At 42.0% G+C, this 20,369-nt stretch overlaps 1 protein-coding gene across 1 annotated transcript in view; it reads right to left on the bottom strand.

Moving 5' to 3' along the window:
• Positions 1 to 13,090: 13,090 nt before the first annotated feature.
• GRB14 (growth factor receptor bound protein 14) overlaps positions 13,091 to 20,369 on the bottom strand; it is a 59,127-nt gene continuing 51,848 nt past the window's right edge. The window contains exons 12-13 of the mRNA XM_077275151.1: positions 19,570 to 19,663; positions 13,091 to 13,342 (exon numbers count right to left, since the gene is read on the bottom strand). Of these exons, the coding sequence (XP_077131266.1) occupies positions 13,196 to 13,342; positions 19,570 to 19,663 (241 nt within the window). The 3' untranslated portion in view covers positions 13,091 to 13,195. The remainder of the gene's footprint in view (positions 13,343 to 19,569; positions 19,664 to 20,369) is intronic.

Here is a 20,369-nt window from a genome sequence, read left to right as displayed (position 1 = left end):
AGATGCTCTTAGGCCTACCTTGGTTGTAACGGGTGACGATTTGAGTCACTGTTGCCTTTCTATCAGCTCGAACCAGTCTGCCCATTCTCCTCTGACCTCTGGCATCAACAAGGCATTTCCGCCCACAGAACTGCCGCTCACTGGATTTTTTTTCTTTTTCGGACCATTCTCTGTAAACCCTAGAGATGGTTGTGCGTGAAAATCCCAGTAGATCAGCAGTTTCTGAAATACTCAGACCAGCCCTTCTGGCACCAACAACCATGCCACGTTCAAAGGCACTCAAATCACCTTTCTTCCCCATACTGATGCTCGGTTTGAACTGCAGGAGATTGTCTTGACCATGTCTACATGCCTAAATGCACTGAGTTGCCGCCATGTGATTGGCTGATTAGAAATTAAGTGTTAACAAGAAGTTGGACAGGTGTACCTAATAAAGTGGCCAGTGAGTGTATATACTTTTTACAAAATGCTTTATATTAATTAATAAAACAACCCAAATTGAAGAGGATGATACAAGTGTTTGATAACATACAATTTTTAAAATATTTTTTCCAAAGTATTCATTAGTTTCTCTAGGGTTTTTCTGGGAAAAACATTCAGTGGGTCTAAACTTCTAATGAACATAAGGGAATATTGAGCAAAAGGAATATACTTATCTTACCAATTGCTCAATATTTCTGCTTCACCTGCCCCTGTTAAGTTTTCAATATGATGATGTGATATTAATATGGACGAATCATAATGGCCCAAGCAATCAAAGAAGCTCTCCTCCTCCCATCAAAGTTTATCCTCTTAATATATTGCAGTCATCATATTATATAGCAATGTGTACTTGTGACCAGGTTGCGGGATGCAGTGATGGACAGGAAGCAGAGCAAGGGTTAACAATTTTAATTAACACTGGATTACTCGTCGCTGGGAGATAAATGGTAAACGGGGGTAGACAGTTCAAAATGTGAATAGTATGCAGGGTTAAAGAATAGTAGAAAAGGTATTAACAGTTCTTATTGGGTCAACTTATCCTGTCACTTGTTTCCTAGGATGTGGTGGACCACAGAGCAGGTGACGGCGCCTACAATGGCTGAAGCGGCGCTTGAAGACAACGATGATCTGTCTTCTGGTGGCAGCTGTTGGTCTCCGGTACCTTCCACTGAGCCCCTAGTCCCTATACTGCTGTGGCTGGTGAAGTGTGGGCCACTGCACTGTCTGAGCTCACCGTGGTCTGGCAGATGCACGTTGAGGAATCGAGGCACAGATGGCAGTTCTGCACCCGGTCTCTCTTAGGCGGCACACCCACAGTATTCACGGGCCTGGAGTGTTTGACACCTAGCTTCATGGTGGCCAACTGGCACACTGCATGCCTCACCTCACAGTCTCTGTCAGAGGTGATGGCAATGCTCGGGCACGGGCCTGTGCTGTGCCGATACTCGCGCGCCGGAGCACTCACTTCTCTCTGCTGCACGCTTTCTGTTCCTACCAAATCTGCCTGTTTTTGTGCACGCTGAGGCTGTGTACCCTTAGCCACACCCCCTGCTTCAGCATGCAAGGATTGGTCCGGTCCCTTAAGCTTTCCCTTGGACAACAGAGACAGCCCCGGCAGTTCCAGAACCGATAAAGAACTGGTATCCGCGGCACTGTCCCTTTTCTTACATAATTATAATTGCTAATTTTGCTTTTCTACCCAGTAAATTCTTCTCTTTTCTCTGCTCTATAAAAAAACATGAAGTCTCTTTTCCCTGCATTTATCTTCCCCCTCTTCAACTCCTGACCCAGCTGGTCCTCCTTCCCCTCATGATCCGTGCAGGGAAAATTAACCTCCTGCTTCTACATAGAGCTTAGAAGGACTCAATGAGTCAGTTTTTAATCATGTGATGTCATATACCTAATGGAAAAGAGAAGAATTAACTGGGTACAAAAGCAAAATGAGCAATTGTAAGTACACAGTGAAATATTGTATGATGACTGCAATATATTGAGGATAAAATCTTTGATGGAAGTGCTAATTTAACTAATAAAAACAATAAAAAGTAAATCACTACCATTTATAGCAAGCTGGACCATATATTTACCATTTGGCCATGAAGTCTATAACACTGGTTCTCATATTCAGCGTTGATGGGAGTGCTAATTTAACTAAACATTGTAGAGAGACCAGTCATTCCTATTTTCTAGCAGATAACACATTTGCCATGCAAAAAGACAACAATGGTGTCAGCCATACTGTAAACCTTTCCTATGTACCGCAGTGGAGTGTCGAAGGGGGGCAAAGACATAGAATACTTTCTCTACCTTTTTTTAGCAATTGTCTAGGGTAAGGGCCAGTAAGTCAGAGGTGGCCTTCTGAGTTCTTTAGGCTTCATAGTAATTGCAATGACCTCTCCTCTCGTAGCCCACACAATTACAATGCTAAATCGAGTGATGATATTTCTTCAACAATGTTGTGGAAGACCTAACCTTGTATCTGCATTTGCATTCCAGTGCTTCACCTATAAAAGAATAATTAATGTATACTACACTGTATTCTTAAGTATAGAGGTTAATGTAAGTAATGGAAGCAATTCGTAAAAGCAGTAGGGTTGCTTATGAGAATTTGCATCTTCTACTGGTTTCTTGCAAATGATAAGCACCAGGCTTACTACAATATGTTATTTGCGTCTTATATATAAACTATGCAATGATGTAAAGAGCTGTCTAGAATCTTCTGATAACCCAAACAAATACAAAAACCTCAAGGCTAGCTCATGCACATCAGTCATAAAAATATATAATAAAATTACTATTTAAATATAAATGTACATAAAGCAGATGTACATGCGGGTCCACCTTCTTTCATAACAAATCACCCACATTGGGACTATTCCCACTCAACCTTAGATTGATGTCTACTTCTCCATTTGTTAATATGGTGCCTATGAAGTGGGTGGGTCAGATACACATGTAGATGGGGTCAACTTGATCTGGGACTGTTCCCACTTAGATTGGTGTCTACTTCTTCATTTGCTAAATCAGTGTCTGTGAAGTGGGTGGGTAAGGTACAGGTGTAGATGGGGTCAACTTGATCTGGAACCCTTAATGTCCAAAGAAATGACATAACTTCAAATTGTGGTGAAACTTAAAGCTGGGGAGGGGGCAATACAAAAGGAGAGTATAATAATCTGTCAGCTCAAAGAGTACTTCAAAAGTCGGGCTTTGTGCAGACTACTCTGCTTCACAAAGTCTAAGGGGCTGCTTGGTTTTCATTAGTTAATCTTTCTACAGGAATCTGGTCTTTGCAGGAGTGGACCTGTGGACAGAGAAAAAGAAAAATCCTACTAGATGGGGTCAAAATCAGACAATCAAAGGGCCAAGTCAGAACAAAATAAATTGGTTAAAAATAGCCAGGCCAGATTTCAGGAGACCATGCAGAGAAAAAAAACAAACAGAGAGGGTAGTGAGAAAGTTTGATGTGAAACCAGAATGGAAAATAGAGTGATAAATTCAGAAGAATTGTCAGGAGTAAAACTTGTTTAGAAAAATAGAATCAAGGATTGTAATAAAGCAAAGGTCCTCAATCTGTGGTTCAGGAACCACATGTGGTTCGCGAGCCCAAGATGTGTGGATCTCGGCATTCTGCCAGCTTGGTGCATTAACACCAGGTCAAACAACCAGTTTAAAGAGAAGGTCTTCAAATGTTGACTTTTGTGAGTAGCCCCATACAGAAGAGGGTATCTAGATGTGCTTATACTGGCTTTTGGGATGGAGTGGTGAATATGATAAGGTGGAGAAAGGATAATACTGCTTGTCAAGCCAGATACTAGAATCTTGATGAAATAGTGAGGCGAATGTGCATGATCCAGGAATAGCAATTGGGCTTAAAATGGAAACTCTTGGATGTAAGCATACTGCCTACATGGGATGACGGCAAAAGGTCTCAGTTTGTTATCTATGGGTAGGTTTTGACTATCGTCACACAGGTCATTGTGGGTTCTGAGTGTCACTACTGTAGGGGTAATGGGGTGCTGGATGTGGCTCGCGAGTTAGAGTTGAATATGGCTCTTCAGGTAAAAAATGTTGGGAACAGCTGGTATATATTATACAATAGCTGTCACAGGGATGGTCAATGGAAAAAATGAAATAAGGTGCCAGGAATCTCCTGATGGGCTACTGAACCCACCCTTCGATTGGTCCATTGACTCGCTTCTTTGATTGGTCAATCAGCATATAAGAAGAATATTTGGTAAACAGCAGTCATGCTCGCCGGGTGACCAGGTGCATTTTGCATGTGCTACGTAACCCAACATCTATTCCAGACAAAGAGACTGAAGCAGCAGTACTTGGCAGAGATAATTGGCCCTGGAATATTGACTGGTAAGTTTGTGACAGCATCATTATTTCCACCATATGATATGAAAAAATGATGTCTTTGATATACTTTAATTTAGGAGTGCAGAAAATAGTAGATATAATAATCTCATGAACAAAAAGAAAGTGGCAGCACTCACCGATCTTCTTAAAACAGGTAAATCTTTATTCCATTAAAATCTTCACGGCTTGGGGGTGTACATACAACAGAGTGTTAGGTCCAAACGATGGCCATTTTGCGCCAATCTGGCACTTCTACGGGTCAGATTTACCTGTTTTAAGAAGATCGGTGAGTGCTGCCACTTTCTTTTTGTTCGTAAGATGTGCCTGTATGCTTCTTTGGCTAAGCACCTGAGATCGAGTGGCCAGCTCCAGCTGTAAGTCGGCATGCTCGGCAAGTGGACGTCCTTGGTGGTGTGGTCAGCTGTCCTCATGGCGAATGAGTAGATATAATAATAATAATAATAGCACCATAATATTAATAGCACAAGAAAATAGATCATAAAATAATTGTCTCACAATAATAGGGCAGACGAATATCATAAAAGATATCTACTGCTTGAGCAGTTCCCGCCCATGAGGACCAAGTTCACCTATTCATTACATAGTAGACCATTTATGATGTATTTCTGTAGGATTTGGAAATAGAAGCACACATATTCCTATACAGTGTTCCTTTAAAACTCCATTATCTCAGTGATATTCAAACATTTTACCAAGGACATGAGTGTAAATACTTAAATGGAACATGACCTGGAGATAGACAGAGAGGCAACCTGGTTACTAATTAAACTATTATCTTCATCACCCTATCCCTGATTAGAAAAAATACTTACAAATTAAAGCATTGGTCTGATTAATACCTGGATGGTCCCCTTCTCATGGTTTGGGAATTAAGTTCCCAGGTGGATTCGGCGTCAGGTCTCCAGTACACTTCAGTGTCGTCTCATTAAGTCGAGTGAACACATTACACCGTTCCATATTAAAGATCGAAAATTACAATTGGAAGAAAACTAAGGCCAGTAGAAATGTCACAAGTCCGGCAGGATAAAGTATGTTAGGGAGGAGAGGGTGGTCAGCTGTGTCGACTTCAATTTAAATGGGGTTTCTTTGCAATAACTTAGCTGCCTTATTTGCATCTCGCCCCTTTTGAAAATTCTCATTACGCTTTGGAAAGTCTTTTCAAGCTCCTTTATATTAATTATAGAAATCATTAGAATAAAAAGTTAACATAATGGTTTTAAGAACAAGCTTCACAAGCGGAATATGTGCATATTTAATCCTCTGAGCTGATGAATTTTTAATCATTGTTCAAGTCCAGGTTTTTTATCTTAAAGCCTAACTTGATAACAAACCTAGCAATTGGTAGAACTAATTGGTACAGAATAAGTAAATAATTTATACAATTAGAAAAAAGCATGGCTGCTTAAAAGGTGTGCAAAGAGCGTGCGTTTAATGATGGCATTACGAGCCTAGACCGGTGTATGGACGCCGCTTTATGGTACGCTGCTGACATCCAGAGGCCAATGCTGAACATGCTCCTCTCATATTATTTACAGAAGGAAACAAGCCAGAAGAAATTCAGAAAATCACTTCCCTTGAATTAGCATTAATTGGAATCCTTTTGCATTTGCTGTGTGCATCTGTAATAAGGGACAAAGGATCCGGAACATGCTAATATTTCCTAGTTTGCATGGTAGTACAATGGGGATTAAATGGCATGACAGCAGTGCAGTAATGACCCACTAGTCACACCTTATTATGGGAATGATCGCAAATGCATGCAAAAGGCATAGTACTGTATTGTAAAAATTCCTTTAATCTGGTCATTTTTGATAATCTGGCTCTTTTGAACAAGAATTTTAAAATGATCTGAAATCCCTGAAGCAAAAAATGAATACATTTTACTTAACATACGTTTCTAGAAGATATGATTATGAATCTATTTTCTATTTTTCTATGGTTGTCCTATAATTAAAGGGAACCTATCACCCCGTTTTTTTCGGTATGAGATAAAAATACTGTTAAATAGGGCCTGAGCTGTGCATTACAATAGTGTAGTTTGTGGACCCTGATTCCCCACCTATGCTGCCGAAATACGTTACCAAAGTAGTCATTTTCGCCTGTCAATCAGGCTGGTCAGGTCGGATGGGCGTGGCTTCTTCCCCCAGATATTGCGTAGTTTTCCGTTGGTGGCGTAGTGGTGTGCGCATGTCCAACGTCCCCAATCCTGCACGGGGGGGTGAAAATAGCAGCGATGTCCGTTATTCCATCGGTGGTCGGTGGGCGCGGCCATCTTCCTTTGGCCGCGCGTGCACAGAAGCGGCGCTCTGCTGGCCGCGGCTTCAGGAAAATGGCCGCGGGATGCCGCGCGTGCGCAGATGAAGATCGCGGCGGCCATTTTCCTGAAGCCGCGGCCAGCAGAGCGCCGCTTCTGCGCACGCGCGGCCAAAGGAAGATGGCCGCGCCCACCGACCACCAATGGAATAACGGACATCGCTGCTATTTTCACCCCCCCGTGCAGGATTGGGGACGTTGGACATGCGCACACCACTACGCCACCAACGGAAAACTACGCAATATCTGGGGGAAGAAGCCACGCCCATCCGACCTGACCAGCCTGATTGACAGGCGAAAATGACTACTTTGGTAACGTATTTCGGCAGCATAGGTGGGGAATCGGGGTCCACAAACTACACTATTGTAATGCACAGCTCAGGCCCTATTTAACAGTATTTTTATCTCATACCGAAAAAAACGGGGTGATAGGTTCCCTTTAAAGCACCACTCCAGAGTTTTTTTCTTGCTACACTAGAGTGGTGCCACTAATGTACGTTCCTTACCTCTAGCCTTATATTTACAAGCCGCCATGTTCATCTTTTATCGGCACCGCTCCACATGGTCATCAGAAGTTTGTGACCTACCAGATCGTTCCGGAGTTTGCTGAGTGATCAAAAAAATCACATCTCAGTGGAAGGCCACGTTCACACGTTCAGTATTTGGTCAGTATTTTACATCAGTATTTGTAAGCCAAAATCAGGAGTGGAACAATCAGAGGAAAAGTATAATAGAAACATATGCACCACTTCTGGATTTATCACCCACTCCTGGTTTTGGCTACAAATACTGAGGTAAAATACTGACCAAATACTGATAGTGTGAATGTGGCTTAAGTCTATGAGAACCAGAATGAGGACAGAACAAGGCTCTCATAGACTTACATTGAAACAGGGGCGGACATATCATTGGTGCAACCATGGGCCCAAGGGGTAAGGAGGCCCGCTACAACCTTCAAATCAGTAAGCAGCTTCTGTCACAGACACAAACAGGGGTCCAATCACTGTTCTTGCACAGGGGCCCTTTTCCATCTGTCCCTGATGAAGCAGTGAGCGAAACGGCGTTGGAGTGGGGTGTGCAGGGCAGTGGTACTCCTAACTGGTCAGTATTCATAATATATTTTGGCACATTTGACAGCGCTTTTACTGGGTAATATATAATTATTTGTTTTTTGTTTTTGGCTCACAACTTTTGTGGACACACTGGTTGTTTTGTATGCAATTTATTTTTTATTGCACTATTGCACTTTATTATGAATTGATTTATTTTGCTGCACACAATAGGTGTGTGTGTGCATATATGGATATACACACATATTATTCACAAATTTATTTGACTGATTTTTATCACATATTATATTATTAAATTATTATTTGCTGCATTATATATATTTTTATGTTTATTATACTGATCAGTTTGGACTTGCCCTGTCTTGCACATACGGGATTTTTATATATATATTTTTTATCTATCCCTAAGTAAACCTCGATTGGAGGAGATACATATTATCTATAGTTGTATGTTTTATATTCTTAATAAATAAATATCTGTTGTAGATTATACCATTTTAGTAATAATAAAAATTTCCATACGTTTTGGTGATGTTTTTTGTGATTGCAATTTATTTTTAATAAAAAATATATTTTATTTAATATAATCTGGTCTGATGGAATTTTTTTAAGGGTCCTTTTCCATCTGTGTCCGACCATTGCATTGAGAGCTTGTGTGACCATTACTGCTGACTTACAGATGCTCAGAAGTTGTGGTCAAAAGATGACTGCTCAGGACCGGAGCGGCCATCAGAATACAAAGTATATACATGGTAAAAACAATAAGCTTACAAGATTACGAGAAACAGAATGATTCAAAGCATAGTTACAGTCATGTATAGATCTGGAAAAAGTCACATATAGGTCTGGAATAAACCATAGAAGCCATCAAATAACATCCCAAGGCAAAAAATGGCAATCCTTTAGAGGAAAAAGGGGGTACAAGAGACAACATCAGGATAAATATGACTGGATATGTTTGAATATAAGGGAATTAGCCCCAATTGACAGTGCCAAAAATAAATGGTGGGGCGTATACCCTTATGCTAAGATGTACCCATTGAATATGAAGTTGATGCTGACTATGAAAAGATATAGCCCATATTACCTGTTGGCAAAGTTCACTGAACAGTGTAAAGGATATCTTGCTTGCAAAAGGACACCTGTTGTAGGAAAGGCGATTTAGTACTAATGGGGAAAATAAACAGAGTAATAAGTGTCAAGAGTCATGGTGACATGGATTACCTGGGTCCTGGGTAGGTGCGGCGCACCTGCGCCTTAGATTGTAGGCTGCAATGTGAAGTATGGAGGCATTGGTGGCTATAAATAGTGTGCTGAAGCGGCCACCTGACAAACAGATGAGTACACGCCCCTGGAAATGATGTCGCTGCTGGGCGGTTTAAAGGGACTCTGTCACCTGAATTTGGAGGGAACAATTTTCAGCCATAGAGGCGGGGTTTTCAGCTGTTTGATTCACCCTTTCCTTACCCGCTGGCTGCATGCTGGCTGCAATATTGGACTGAAGTTCATTCTCTGTCCTCCGTAGTACATGCCTGCACAAGGCAATCTTGCCTTGCGCAGGCGTTTACTATGGAGGACAGAGAATGAACTTCAATCCAATATTGCAGCCAGCATGCAGCCAGCGGGTAAGGAAAGGGTGAATCAAACAGCTGAAAACCCCGCCTCTATGGCTGAAAATTGTTCCCTCCAAATTCAGTTGACAGAGTCCCTTTAATGACCAAAATGAGGCTTGGAGCACATTGCTTGTCAGGTGGCCGCTTCAGCACACTATTTTGTTTCTCGTAGTCTTGCAAGCTTATTGTTTTTACCATGTACCATATTTTTTCGGACTATAAGACGCACTTTTCCCCAAAAAAATTGTGAGGAAAATGGTGGGTGCGTCTTATAGTTCGAACGCAGGCTTACCGGTTGGTTGCGGCAGTGGTGTGGCGTTGGCTGAAGTGCGGGGATGCTGAGGTGCGGTGAGTGGTATGGCATGCACCTGAGCAGGGTCCCTTCCACAGGTGAGGTGATGCCACGGCCCGGTATCCAAGGTGAGCAGCAGAGCCGGGTGAATCACGGCTTTCTTGGAGGTGGCAGCCATCTTCCTGAGGCCACGTGTGTGTAGATTGAGTTCTCTGCTTCCCGGGGCTTCAGGAAAATGGCCGCGGGAGGCTGCGCATGCGCAGATTGCGGTGGCCGTTTTCCTGAAGCCGAGTTCACAGATTGAGATCTCGGCTTCTGGAAAATGGCCGCCGCGATCTCCATCTGCGCACACACTGCTTCCTGCGGCCATTTTCCTGAAGCCCCGGGAAGCAGCGTACTCAATCTGCTCATGCGCAGCCTCAGGAAGATGGCTGCTGCCACCGAGAAACCGATGATTAACCCGGCTCTGCTGCTCGCCTTGGATAGCGGGCTGTGGCGTCACCTCACCTGAGGAGGTGACTGCATCTCTGCCATCACACCACTGCCACAACCCCCCGTGGACACCAGGCCGTGGCATCGCCCACCTAAGCAGGAAGGGACCCTGCTCAGGTGCACGCCATACCGCCCACCACGCCTCTGCCGCCACCATGTCTCCTGTGACCCTGTTCTGCCACCGCAAGCCCTCAGGTAAGATACCAAAAAATTCTGACAATAAGACGGACCCCAATTTTATAAAAATCTTTTTTTCTGCTATTTTCAACCCAAATTTGGGGTGCGTCTTATGGTCCTGTGCGTCTTATAGTCCGAAAAATACGGTATATATTAATATTTTATTTATTTGTTTTTTTGTTTGTAATTGTATTATGGAATTGATCTCTCATACCTTGTATTTTCTTCTACAGCGACTATATGAAAAAGACCCTATGAGGGTTGAAACGTTATGTTCTTGTCGCCTCACCATCTTCTCTATCCCTGCACCAACTCCTTATTCATGAATTGTGTTATCGCTGCATCAACACCTGTATAATAAAGTCTTCACAAGCATCTATTAAGAGTGTGCAGTGATTGAACATTACACTCTTTATGAATGAACAGTTATTAGAGTAAACACATTTTAAATGTTTATTTCATAATTCAATAGTACATAAGAAAATAAGCAACTTTGTAATATATCTTACAGAGAAATTTGCTTCTTTCTCCTCCATGATTAATTTTTCATTCTTAGTTCCTGAATAAAATCTCTGTATTCAGTGAAGACAGATTTTCCCATTACTGAGATAGGAGATGACATGACAGTTGGTGCATTTAAAATTCTATGGAGGGGAGGAGCTAGCGGAACACAGACATTCTACTGCGAGTTCTCCTGATACAACAGTTACAGTTCTCCATTATTATTATTTTGCTTATATAGCGCCATCACATTCCGCAGCGCTTTACATCCATTATGATCACTGTCCCCAATGGGGCTCACAATCTAGAATCCCTATCACTATGCCTTTGGAGTGTGGGAGGAAACCAAGGAACCTGGAGGAAACCCACAGAGACACGGGGAGAACATACAAACTCCTTGCAGATGTTGTCCGTGGTGGGAATCGCGCAAACCAAATGAAAAATTGATTGAATTAGTTGGGCTCACCACATTCTTAAAAATTCAACACAAATTTGATTTGCATCAAATCAATTTGCTCATATGTAATAGTAGCCATAAGGAGACATAACTGATTTTACTAACCTAGCAAGTCAGTTTATCAGTCCATGTGCAGAATTTTAATCCATTTAGCGCATTAACTGGTGAGTGCTTACATTTGATAGAATTATTCACAAACATCCCATAATGTTTTTTTGTTTTTTTTTAAATATCTACATCTAAAATTAAAGGGAATCTGTCATCAAGATTTCATCCCCCAAAACTATTTGTCGGCAAATGCAGCTTTCCGCCCAACCCTACCTCTTCCTGCTCGACTGATAGTCCCTATGTTGTGTGACCTCAGACAAAGGTGCCGTCAGTCAAGCAGCCGGAATAGGAGGCGCTCCAGTGGATGGGAACAGAGTTGGAGTGACGGAGGATTCAGAGATACAAAAAGTCCTTCCGCCTCATTTGCATATCAACTCAAATGCTGATTTCTCAGTAATGGAGGAACAGACTGACCATGTAAACTTGTCCTTGAAAGAGCTACATCTGCATATATATATATATATATATATATATATATATATATATATATATATATATATATATATATATATATATATATATATACATACACTCACCGGCCACTTTATTAGGTACACCATGCTAGTAACAGGTTGGACCCCCTTTTGCCTTCAGAACTGCCTCAATTCTTCGTGGCATAGATTCAACAAGGTGCTGGAAGCATTCCTCAGAGATTTTGGTCCATATTGACATGATGGCATCACACAGTTGCCGCAGATTTGTCGGCTGCACATCCCAAAGATGCTCCATACAAGGCAGGATGGATCCATGCTTTCATGTTGTTTACGCCAAATTCTGACCCTACCATCCGAATGTCGCAGCAGAAATCGAGACTCATCAGACCAAGCAACGTTTTTCCAATCTTCTACTGTCCAATTTCGATGCGCTTGTACAAATTGTAGCCTCAGTTTCCTGTTCTTAGCTGAAAGGAGTGGTACCCGGTGTGGTCTTCTGCTGCTGTAGCCCATCTGCCTCAAAGTTCGACGCACTGTGCGTTCAGAGATGCTCTTAGGCCTACCTTGGTTGTAACGGGTGGCGATTTGAGTCACTGTTGCCTTTCTATCAGCTCGAACCAGTCTGCCCATTCTCCTCTGACCTCTGGCATCAACAAGGCATTTCCGCCCACAGGACTGCCGCTCACTGGATTTTTTTTCTTTTTCGGACCATTCTCTGTAAACCCTAGAGATGGTTGTGCGTGAAAATCCCAGTAGATCAGCAGTTTCTGAAATACTCAGACCAGCCCTTCTGGCACCAACAACCATGCCACGTTCAAAGGCACTCAAATCACCTTTCTTCCCCATACTGATGCTCGGTTTGAACTGCAGGAGATTGTCTTGACCATGTCTACATGCCTAAATGCACTGAGTTGCCGCCATGTGATTGGCTGATTAGAAATTAAGTGTTAACAAGAAGTTGGACAGGTGTACCTAATAAAGTGGCCAGTGAGTGTATATATATAAATAGTTTGTGGGGATAAATCCTGCTGAAGATTCATTTTAAGGAACATATTTAATCATTCAATTATGGAGAAGAATCCATGTAACAGATTACATATGGTAGAGGTCATTATCACTATATCATATTTTAATTAGACAATTTGTACATACATTTTTTAGCATTATCGTTTTGGCACATACCCCATAGTGTAATCACAGGTGCTCATAGACTTGTTACTTGGGGCATGATTTGGATTTTTCTTTTCTAGTATTTCTTTTTTCATCTGTGACCATCACTATTTTTAATATAAACTTTTTTCGGCAGAGCGTATATACAATAGAAATAATGTCTTAATACAGTGATTATTATTTACAGTATCTGATGAGCACAGTTACAGAGTGACCCGGGTACAGTAGTGCTTCAGGGTGCACGGCAGGATTCCTCTATTCAGCTGATGGAACTCAACAAGTTGCGTGAGATCTGTAAACCTTGTGTGTCCCTCATCTAAAGTGTAGAAAAGCTCTCCTTCATCTTCAATCTGTTGGATAGAAAGTGGGGAGGGGAGAATAGCAAAATTAAGAAAGTGATCTAAAGTCTGAAATTATTCTACGTTGCAACAATTTATTTAACAGAAATCTTCTACCGTTTTGTGTTTCCAGCTCCTATGCTAATCAATGGCTCCCTATGGTTACAGACGGCAAACAAGCCCTAGATTTACAGGTATATCTCACAAAATTAGAATATCATCAAAAAGTGAATTTATTTCAGTTCTTCAATACAAAAAGTGAAACTCATATTATATAAAGTCATTACAAACAGAGTGTTTATTTCTGTTAATGTTGATGATTATGGCTTACAGCCAATGAAAACCCAAAAGGCATTATCTCAGTAAATTAGAATACTTTATAACACCAGCTTGAAAAAATGATTTTAACATCCGAAATGTTGGCCTACTGAAATGTATGTTCAGTAAATGGACTCAATACTTGGTCGGGGCTCCTTTTGCATCAATTACTGCATCAATGCGGCGTGGCATGAAGGCGATCAGCCTTTGGCACTGCTGAGGTGTTATGGAAGCCCAGGTTGCTTTGATAGAAGGCTTCAGCTCGTCTGCATTGCTGGGTCTGGTGTCTCCCATCTTCCTCTTGACAATACTCCATAGATTCTCTATGGGATTAAGGCAGGCGAGTTTGCTGTCCAATAAAGCACAGTGATACTCTTGTTTTAAAACCAGGTATTGGTACTTTTGGCAGTGTGGACAGGGGCCAAGTCCTGGTGGAGAATTAAATTTCCATCTCCAAAAAGTTGGTCAACAGAGGGAAGCATGAAGTGCTCTAAAATTTCCTGGTAGACGGCTGCGCAGACTTTGGTTTTGATAAAACACAGTGGACCTACAGCAGCAGATGACATTGCTCCCTAAACCATCACTGATTGTGGAAACTTCACACTAGACCTTGGAAATTAAGGTCCCAGAGTCTGGAGGAAGAGTGGAGAGACAGACAATCCAAGCTGCTTGAGGTCTAGTGTGAGTGTGAAGTTTCCACAATCAGTGATGGTTTGGGGAGCGATGTCATCTGCTGGTGTAGGTCCACTGTGCTTTATTAAGACCAAAGTCAGCGCATCCGTCTACCAGGAAATTTTAAAGCACTGTACTTGATTGGCCAGCAAACTCGTCTGACCGTAACCCTATAGAGAATCTATGGGGTATTGTCAAGAGGAAGATGAGAGACACCAGACCCAACAATGCAGACAATCTGAAGGTTGCCATCAAAGCAACCTGGGCTTCCATAACACCTCAGCAGTGCCACAGGCTGATAACCTCCATGCCACGCTGCATTGATGCAGTAATTGATGCAAGAGGAGCCCCGACCAAGTATTGAGTGCATTTACTGAACATACATTTCAGTAAGCCAACATTTCGGATGTTAAAATCATTTTTTTAAGCTGGTGTTATAAAGTATTCTAATTTACTGAGATAATAACTTTTGGGTTTTCATTGGCTGTAAGCCATAATCATCAACATTAACAGAAATGAACACTTGAAATTCATCACTCTATTTGTAATGACTCTATCTAATATATGAGTTTCACTTTTTGTATTGAAGAACTGAAATAAATTAACTTTTTGATGATATTCTAATTTTGTGAGATGCACCTGTATCTTGTATCCTGCAGTCAAACTCCTTAGCATCTTCCCTTTACTCCATGTTAATGTACATATTACAAGTAAGAAGGGTGAGAGCGTACAAAATGTTACCAAGAACAAGTGCAGAAAAAAGCTAGGGGGGCGGCTTTAATCATAAAGGCAGGGCACTGCAACCTATCTAAAAAGGCTATCAAGGGTATATAGAATTAAAGGGATTTACCCTTTTGCATATTTATTGCATATCCATAAAATACCCTACAAATGTCTGTTAGATGTGGGTCCTGTCAATTGCTGATTGTGTGCACTCACTGTCTCCATGGATTTTAGTGGAGAGGTGGCAGCTCCCGCCTCATTTCATGAGTCCCAAAAACTTGAAAAGAGTGGGCCATCACCTATCTATTGGCGCGTACAAGTACAACAAATGCACTCAATAGTTGTGAGTTCTAGAAGTGAGACCCTCTCTTTACAGAGGTTGTCCCATTATTATTTATTTTTTATGCTTTGCTTATACAGCACAATCATATTCGCAGCACTTTACAGACATTAAAGATTCCCTATCAGTATATCTTTGGAGTGTGGGTGGAAACTGGAGAGCCTCGAGAAAACCCTCACAAACACGAGAACATACAAACTCCATGCAGATGTTGTCCTTGGTGGGATTTGAACCCAGGACCCCAGCGCTGCAAACCAACAGTGCCTATCACATATCCACAGAATAAGTAAGAGCAGGTCACACTAGGATCCTATCAGTGGGACCTCTTTAAACATGATAATGGGGGTGCGATGTCTACCATTTCATTGAACGTCAGGTGAGCATGCACATCAATGCTGATCCATTAAAAGTCTGAAAGAGTGTTGGAGATAGCAAATTTCATTATAATTATTGATTGTGAGAAAACATCTTAGGGGCCATTTTTTTACCTAAATTCATGTTTTGGACTAAAAAAAAAAACATTTCTGCAATTTCATAACCTTAATAATTTTGCACTGTTTGCCTTTTACAGTATTTTAGTTTTTTGCAAATTGCTGGTTGTTACAAATTTGGTCCCGCGGTACTTGGTCCCAAGATGCCACTAATTTTCCCAGTGTGGCATTTTATCCTTGGACCAGCACATGTCCACGAACATCACCCATGCCCTTTCCAACACAGTTACTGGAATTTTCCACTTCACAACTGACACGTGGACCAGCGCTTGTGACCAGGGATGCTACATTTCCCTGACAGCACGCTGGGTGAACATTTTAGAGGTTGGGGCACCCCTGGCACGGCACATGTGCTGCCGACGCAGAGGATCACTATCCCTACTTCTTTAAGGGTTTTCTCCACCTCCTAAACCAGTTCCTGCATCCTCCGTATACAATGTGCTATCCCAGAACACGTCGTCCACATCAGCCGGAAGCTTGAAGCTCTGCAGTACTGCCTCAGTGAAGCGGGAACAGGCTCTGCTGTAGCTAATTTGCCTACGAGACAAACCACACACAGCGGCAGAGTTATTGAAAGGAATAATAGACCAGACAGATCTGTGGGTTTTGCCATTGACCCTACAACTAGGTATGGTCATGTGTGATAATGGCTGTGAAGTTTGGCCAGTTCACACATGTACCATGCATGACTCACGTGCTCAACTTGGTAGTTCAGTGATTTCTGAATACCTACCCAGATGTGCCAGAGCTTCTGGTCAAGGTATGCCACATCAGCGCCCATTTCCGCAAGTAAGCTACAGCTGTGGCCACTCTGTCAGAGCTGCAGCAGCATGTGCAAGTGCCACCTCACCAACTGGTGTGCAATGTCACCACGTGCTGAAACTCCATACTGAACATGCTGGCAAGGCTTAGTGAGCAGCAGAGGCCAGTTTTCGAATACTGTCTCCTACACGCCCATGGGTATTCTGGTCAGCCTCCGCACATAACAACGGAGGAGTAGGCATGGATAAGATTATTATTATTATTATTATTATTATTTATTGTTATAGCGCCATTTATTCCATGGCGCTTTACATGTAAGGAGGGGTATACATAATAAAAACAACTACAATAATCTTAAGCAATACAAGTCATAACTGGTACAGTAGGAGAGAGGACCCTGCCCGCGAAGGCTCACAATCTACAAGGGATGGGTGAGAATACAGTAGGCGAGGGTAGAGCTGGTCATGCAGTGGTTTGGTCGATCGGTGGTTACTGCAGGTTATAGGCTTGTCGGAAGAGGTGGGTCTTCCTGCTCTTTTTGAAGGTTTCGATGGTAGGCGAGAGTCTGATGTGTTGTGGTAGAGGGTTCCAGAGTAGGGGTGATACGCGAGAGAAATCTTGTATACGATTGTGGGATGAGGAAATAAGAGGGGAGTAGAGAAGGAGGTCTTGTGAGGATCGGAGGTTGCATGTAGGTAAGTACCGGGTGATGAGGTCACAGATGTATGGAGGAGACAGTTTGTGGATGGCTTTGTACGTCATGGTTAGGGTTTTGTACTGGAGTCTCTGGGCAATGGGGAGCCAGTGAAGGGATTGACAGAGGGGAGAATCTGGGGAATAGCGGGGGGACAGGTGGATTAGTCGGGCAGCAGAGTTTAGCATAGATTGGAGGGGTGCGAGAGTGTTAGAGGGGAGGCCACAGAGCAGGAGGTTGCAGTAGTCAAGGCGAGAGATGATGAGGGCCTGGACTAGGGTTTTTGCAGATTCTTGGTTGAGGAATGTATGGATTTGTGAAATATTTTTGAGTTGAAGTCGGCAGGAAGTGGAAAGGGCTTGGATATGTGGTTTGAAGGAGAGATCAGCGTCAAGGATTACCCCAAGGCAGCGAGCTTGTGGGACTGGGGAGAGTGGGCAGCCATTTACTGTAATGGATAGGTTTGTTGGGGGGTCACGTGAGATGGGGGAAAGATGATGAATTCTGTTTTGTCCATGTTAAGTTTCAGAAATCTAGTGGAGAAGAAGGATGAAATAGTGGACAGACATTGAGAGACATAAGATGGAGAGTAGTCATCATGGTGGAGACAGGGAGGTGTTGGCTATAGGGACCTTGGCACATATGACAGACTTGATATACATCTGCTTTTTTTGTGACCCTTGCATTACATTCGTCTTGACCAAAAAGAAGAGTACTGGTTGTTTACACTGCTAAACCCACACTACAAGGAGGATCTTGCATATCTTCTTCCTGAGGCAGAGAGGTCTAATAAAATGGAGCTGTACAATAAGGCCTTTGTGGAAAATATGTTGAAAAAATTCCCATCAGACAACACTAGCGGCAGGGGGCAAGATTCCTTGCCCAACCAAAGAGGTAAGATGAGGGAGACACACACCAGGTACAGCAGAGGCAGGAGTACATTGACAAAAGGCCTTGGCCAATTTAATGACACCTTCCCAACGCCCAGGCTCTTGTGACCGGGTATTTTTGACAAGGAGGGAAAAGTTTTTAAAGATAGTCAAGCAACACCTGGCAGACAAAACCAGCATACTCCCTGATTCCTCTGCTACCTTCAGATTTTTGGTATCAAAGCTAGACACCTGGTATGAGCTCTCCCTCTATGTCTTGGAGGTGTTATGCTGTCCTGCTGCTAGCGTCTTGTCTGAGCGAGTTTTCAGTGCCGCCATGGGGGTCATAAAAGACAGGCGCTTTTGGCAGTCAACAGAAAGTGCTGACAGGCTCACTCTGATAAAAATGAGCAAAGCCTGGAATAGCCCCTACTTTTCCACACCATCAGATGACAGTAGCACATAAAGTGATTTTAATCTTCAATATTTGAATGAGGGCCTCCAGTTGTTGCCTTTAATGGTCTATGGATGACTGTATTACTCTCCTTATAATTTTTTCCTGACTTTGCACTTTGTGCAAGGCCTTTATGAGTATAGGAGTACCATTACATAACAATTTGAAAAAAATGTGTATGAGGTCCTCCTTTATGTCTAATACAGGGTGTATCTGAGTCTCTCTTCCATCTAATTTTTGGCAGTTCTTGCTTCCTTCATAAATTACGCTGAAATTTCCAATTTTTAAAAAAAAATAATAAAAAGTTAATAAAAATGAATACAAATTAAAATTTTGGTTTACTTAAATTACTATTTTTTAAATCCTTTTTACATTTTTTCTTATATTCAAGTCATTATACAGGAAATAATATTTTTTAACCTTTTTTTTTCCTGTAGACTCCAATTTCTCGTTGATTTTGAATGTTTTATTGTCAGTCTTTGAAGTGGAATAAAAGTGTGACATGATCGTTCTCAGCAGCGATCTGGGAGTTAGAGATACTTCCAGGGATCTTCCCCATGCTGTTCTTCTTCTATTCTACACTTTTTACACCCATTTCAACATTTTCACTGTCCCCAAGACCTCCTTGTAGGGTCTGCTGGAAAAATGCTCAGATTTTCCATTGCCTCCCATTATACTCGTTGCTCGAAATGAGCACCTGAGCATTAGGAATTGCTCAGTTCCAGTAACGAGCATCCGAGCATTTTAATACTTACTCATCCTTAAAAAACAACTATGATCCCTTTGTGTTACCTTGATTTACCCCAGACTTGCATTTATTATTACAATGTACACCGGTTAATAAGAAAAAGTACAAAAAAAACTGCTGAATTGTATCATTTCTGAATATATAGGACACAGGAAACATGCAACTTACTGGTAGAATTTGGAAGTGCTTGATCTTCTGCCCATAGCACAAAGAAAGGACAAATGATTTTGGAGTACTTTGACTGTCCCGGACCAAAAAAACTCTAAAAGAAATGTCATGTGATTAATACACAGTAATAAAAAGTATTCGCCAAATGGCTCCAATTGGTCTCCATACTAATGTATTTTTTTTATGAAACTACATGAGCTTAAGGGAACCTGTCATTATTATAAACTCTTCTAGAGGTTGTAAAGCCTCGTGGGGTAGGGCACAGAGGCAGTTGCCCTAAGCAAAAAATTATTCAGTGTGGAAAAATTTAATATAAAAAAACAAAAGTACCAGAGATATCACTAGCAGTGAAGATCTGTGAAACTGCACATGCACATGATGCACGTCATGAGCACCACTTTCAACTTGTAGACTGGCATCATAATTGTCAATATTTCTTGGAGTGTTAAAGTCCTGCATCCAAACCCATTCCTCCTGAAAAAGCCTCCAACCCTTTAAAAAATGCAGCAGAACTCCCACTTTTGATTAGGAATTATATAAGTATATCTCCTTTTAGTCCAGTTGTCCAGGAAATCTGGGACATTTGGCAGGTACATGATGAAGTTGGATCTTGTGGTAGAGCATGGAGCCACAGGCTCGATGCCTCGCCACTCTCCATCAAAGGTCGCAGGCTGCTGTAGACCCATGGTCTATAAGACATCATTGTCCTGGCGCAGGTGGTGCAATCCCTGATTCCTAATGCTTGTGACGCCCCCACATTGAATAAATATATGGTTCAACAGAATGATATTAACCACTTG

Source organism: Ranitomeya variabilis, chromosome 7 (assembly GCF_051348905.1).
Source record: "Ranitomeya variabilis isolate aRanVar5 chromosome 7, aRanVar5.hap1, whole genome shotgun sequence".
NCBI classification, from domain to species: Eukaryota; Metazoa; Chordata; class Amphibia; order Anura; family Dendrobatidae; genus Ranitomeya; species Ranitomeya variabilis.
The sequence above is the reverse complement of the archived record's forward strand: the minus strand, read 5'-3'. Positions and strand labels throughout refer to the sequence as shown.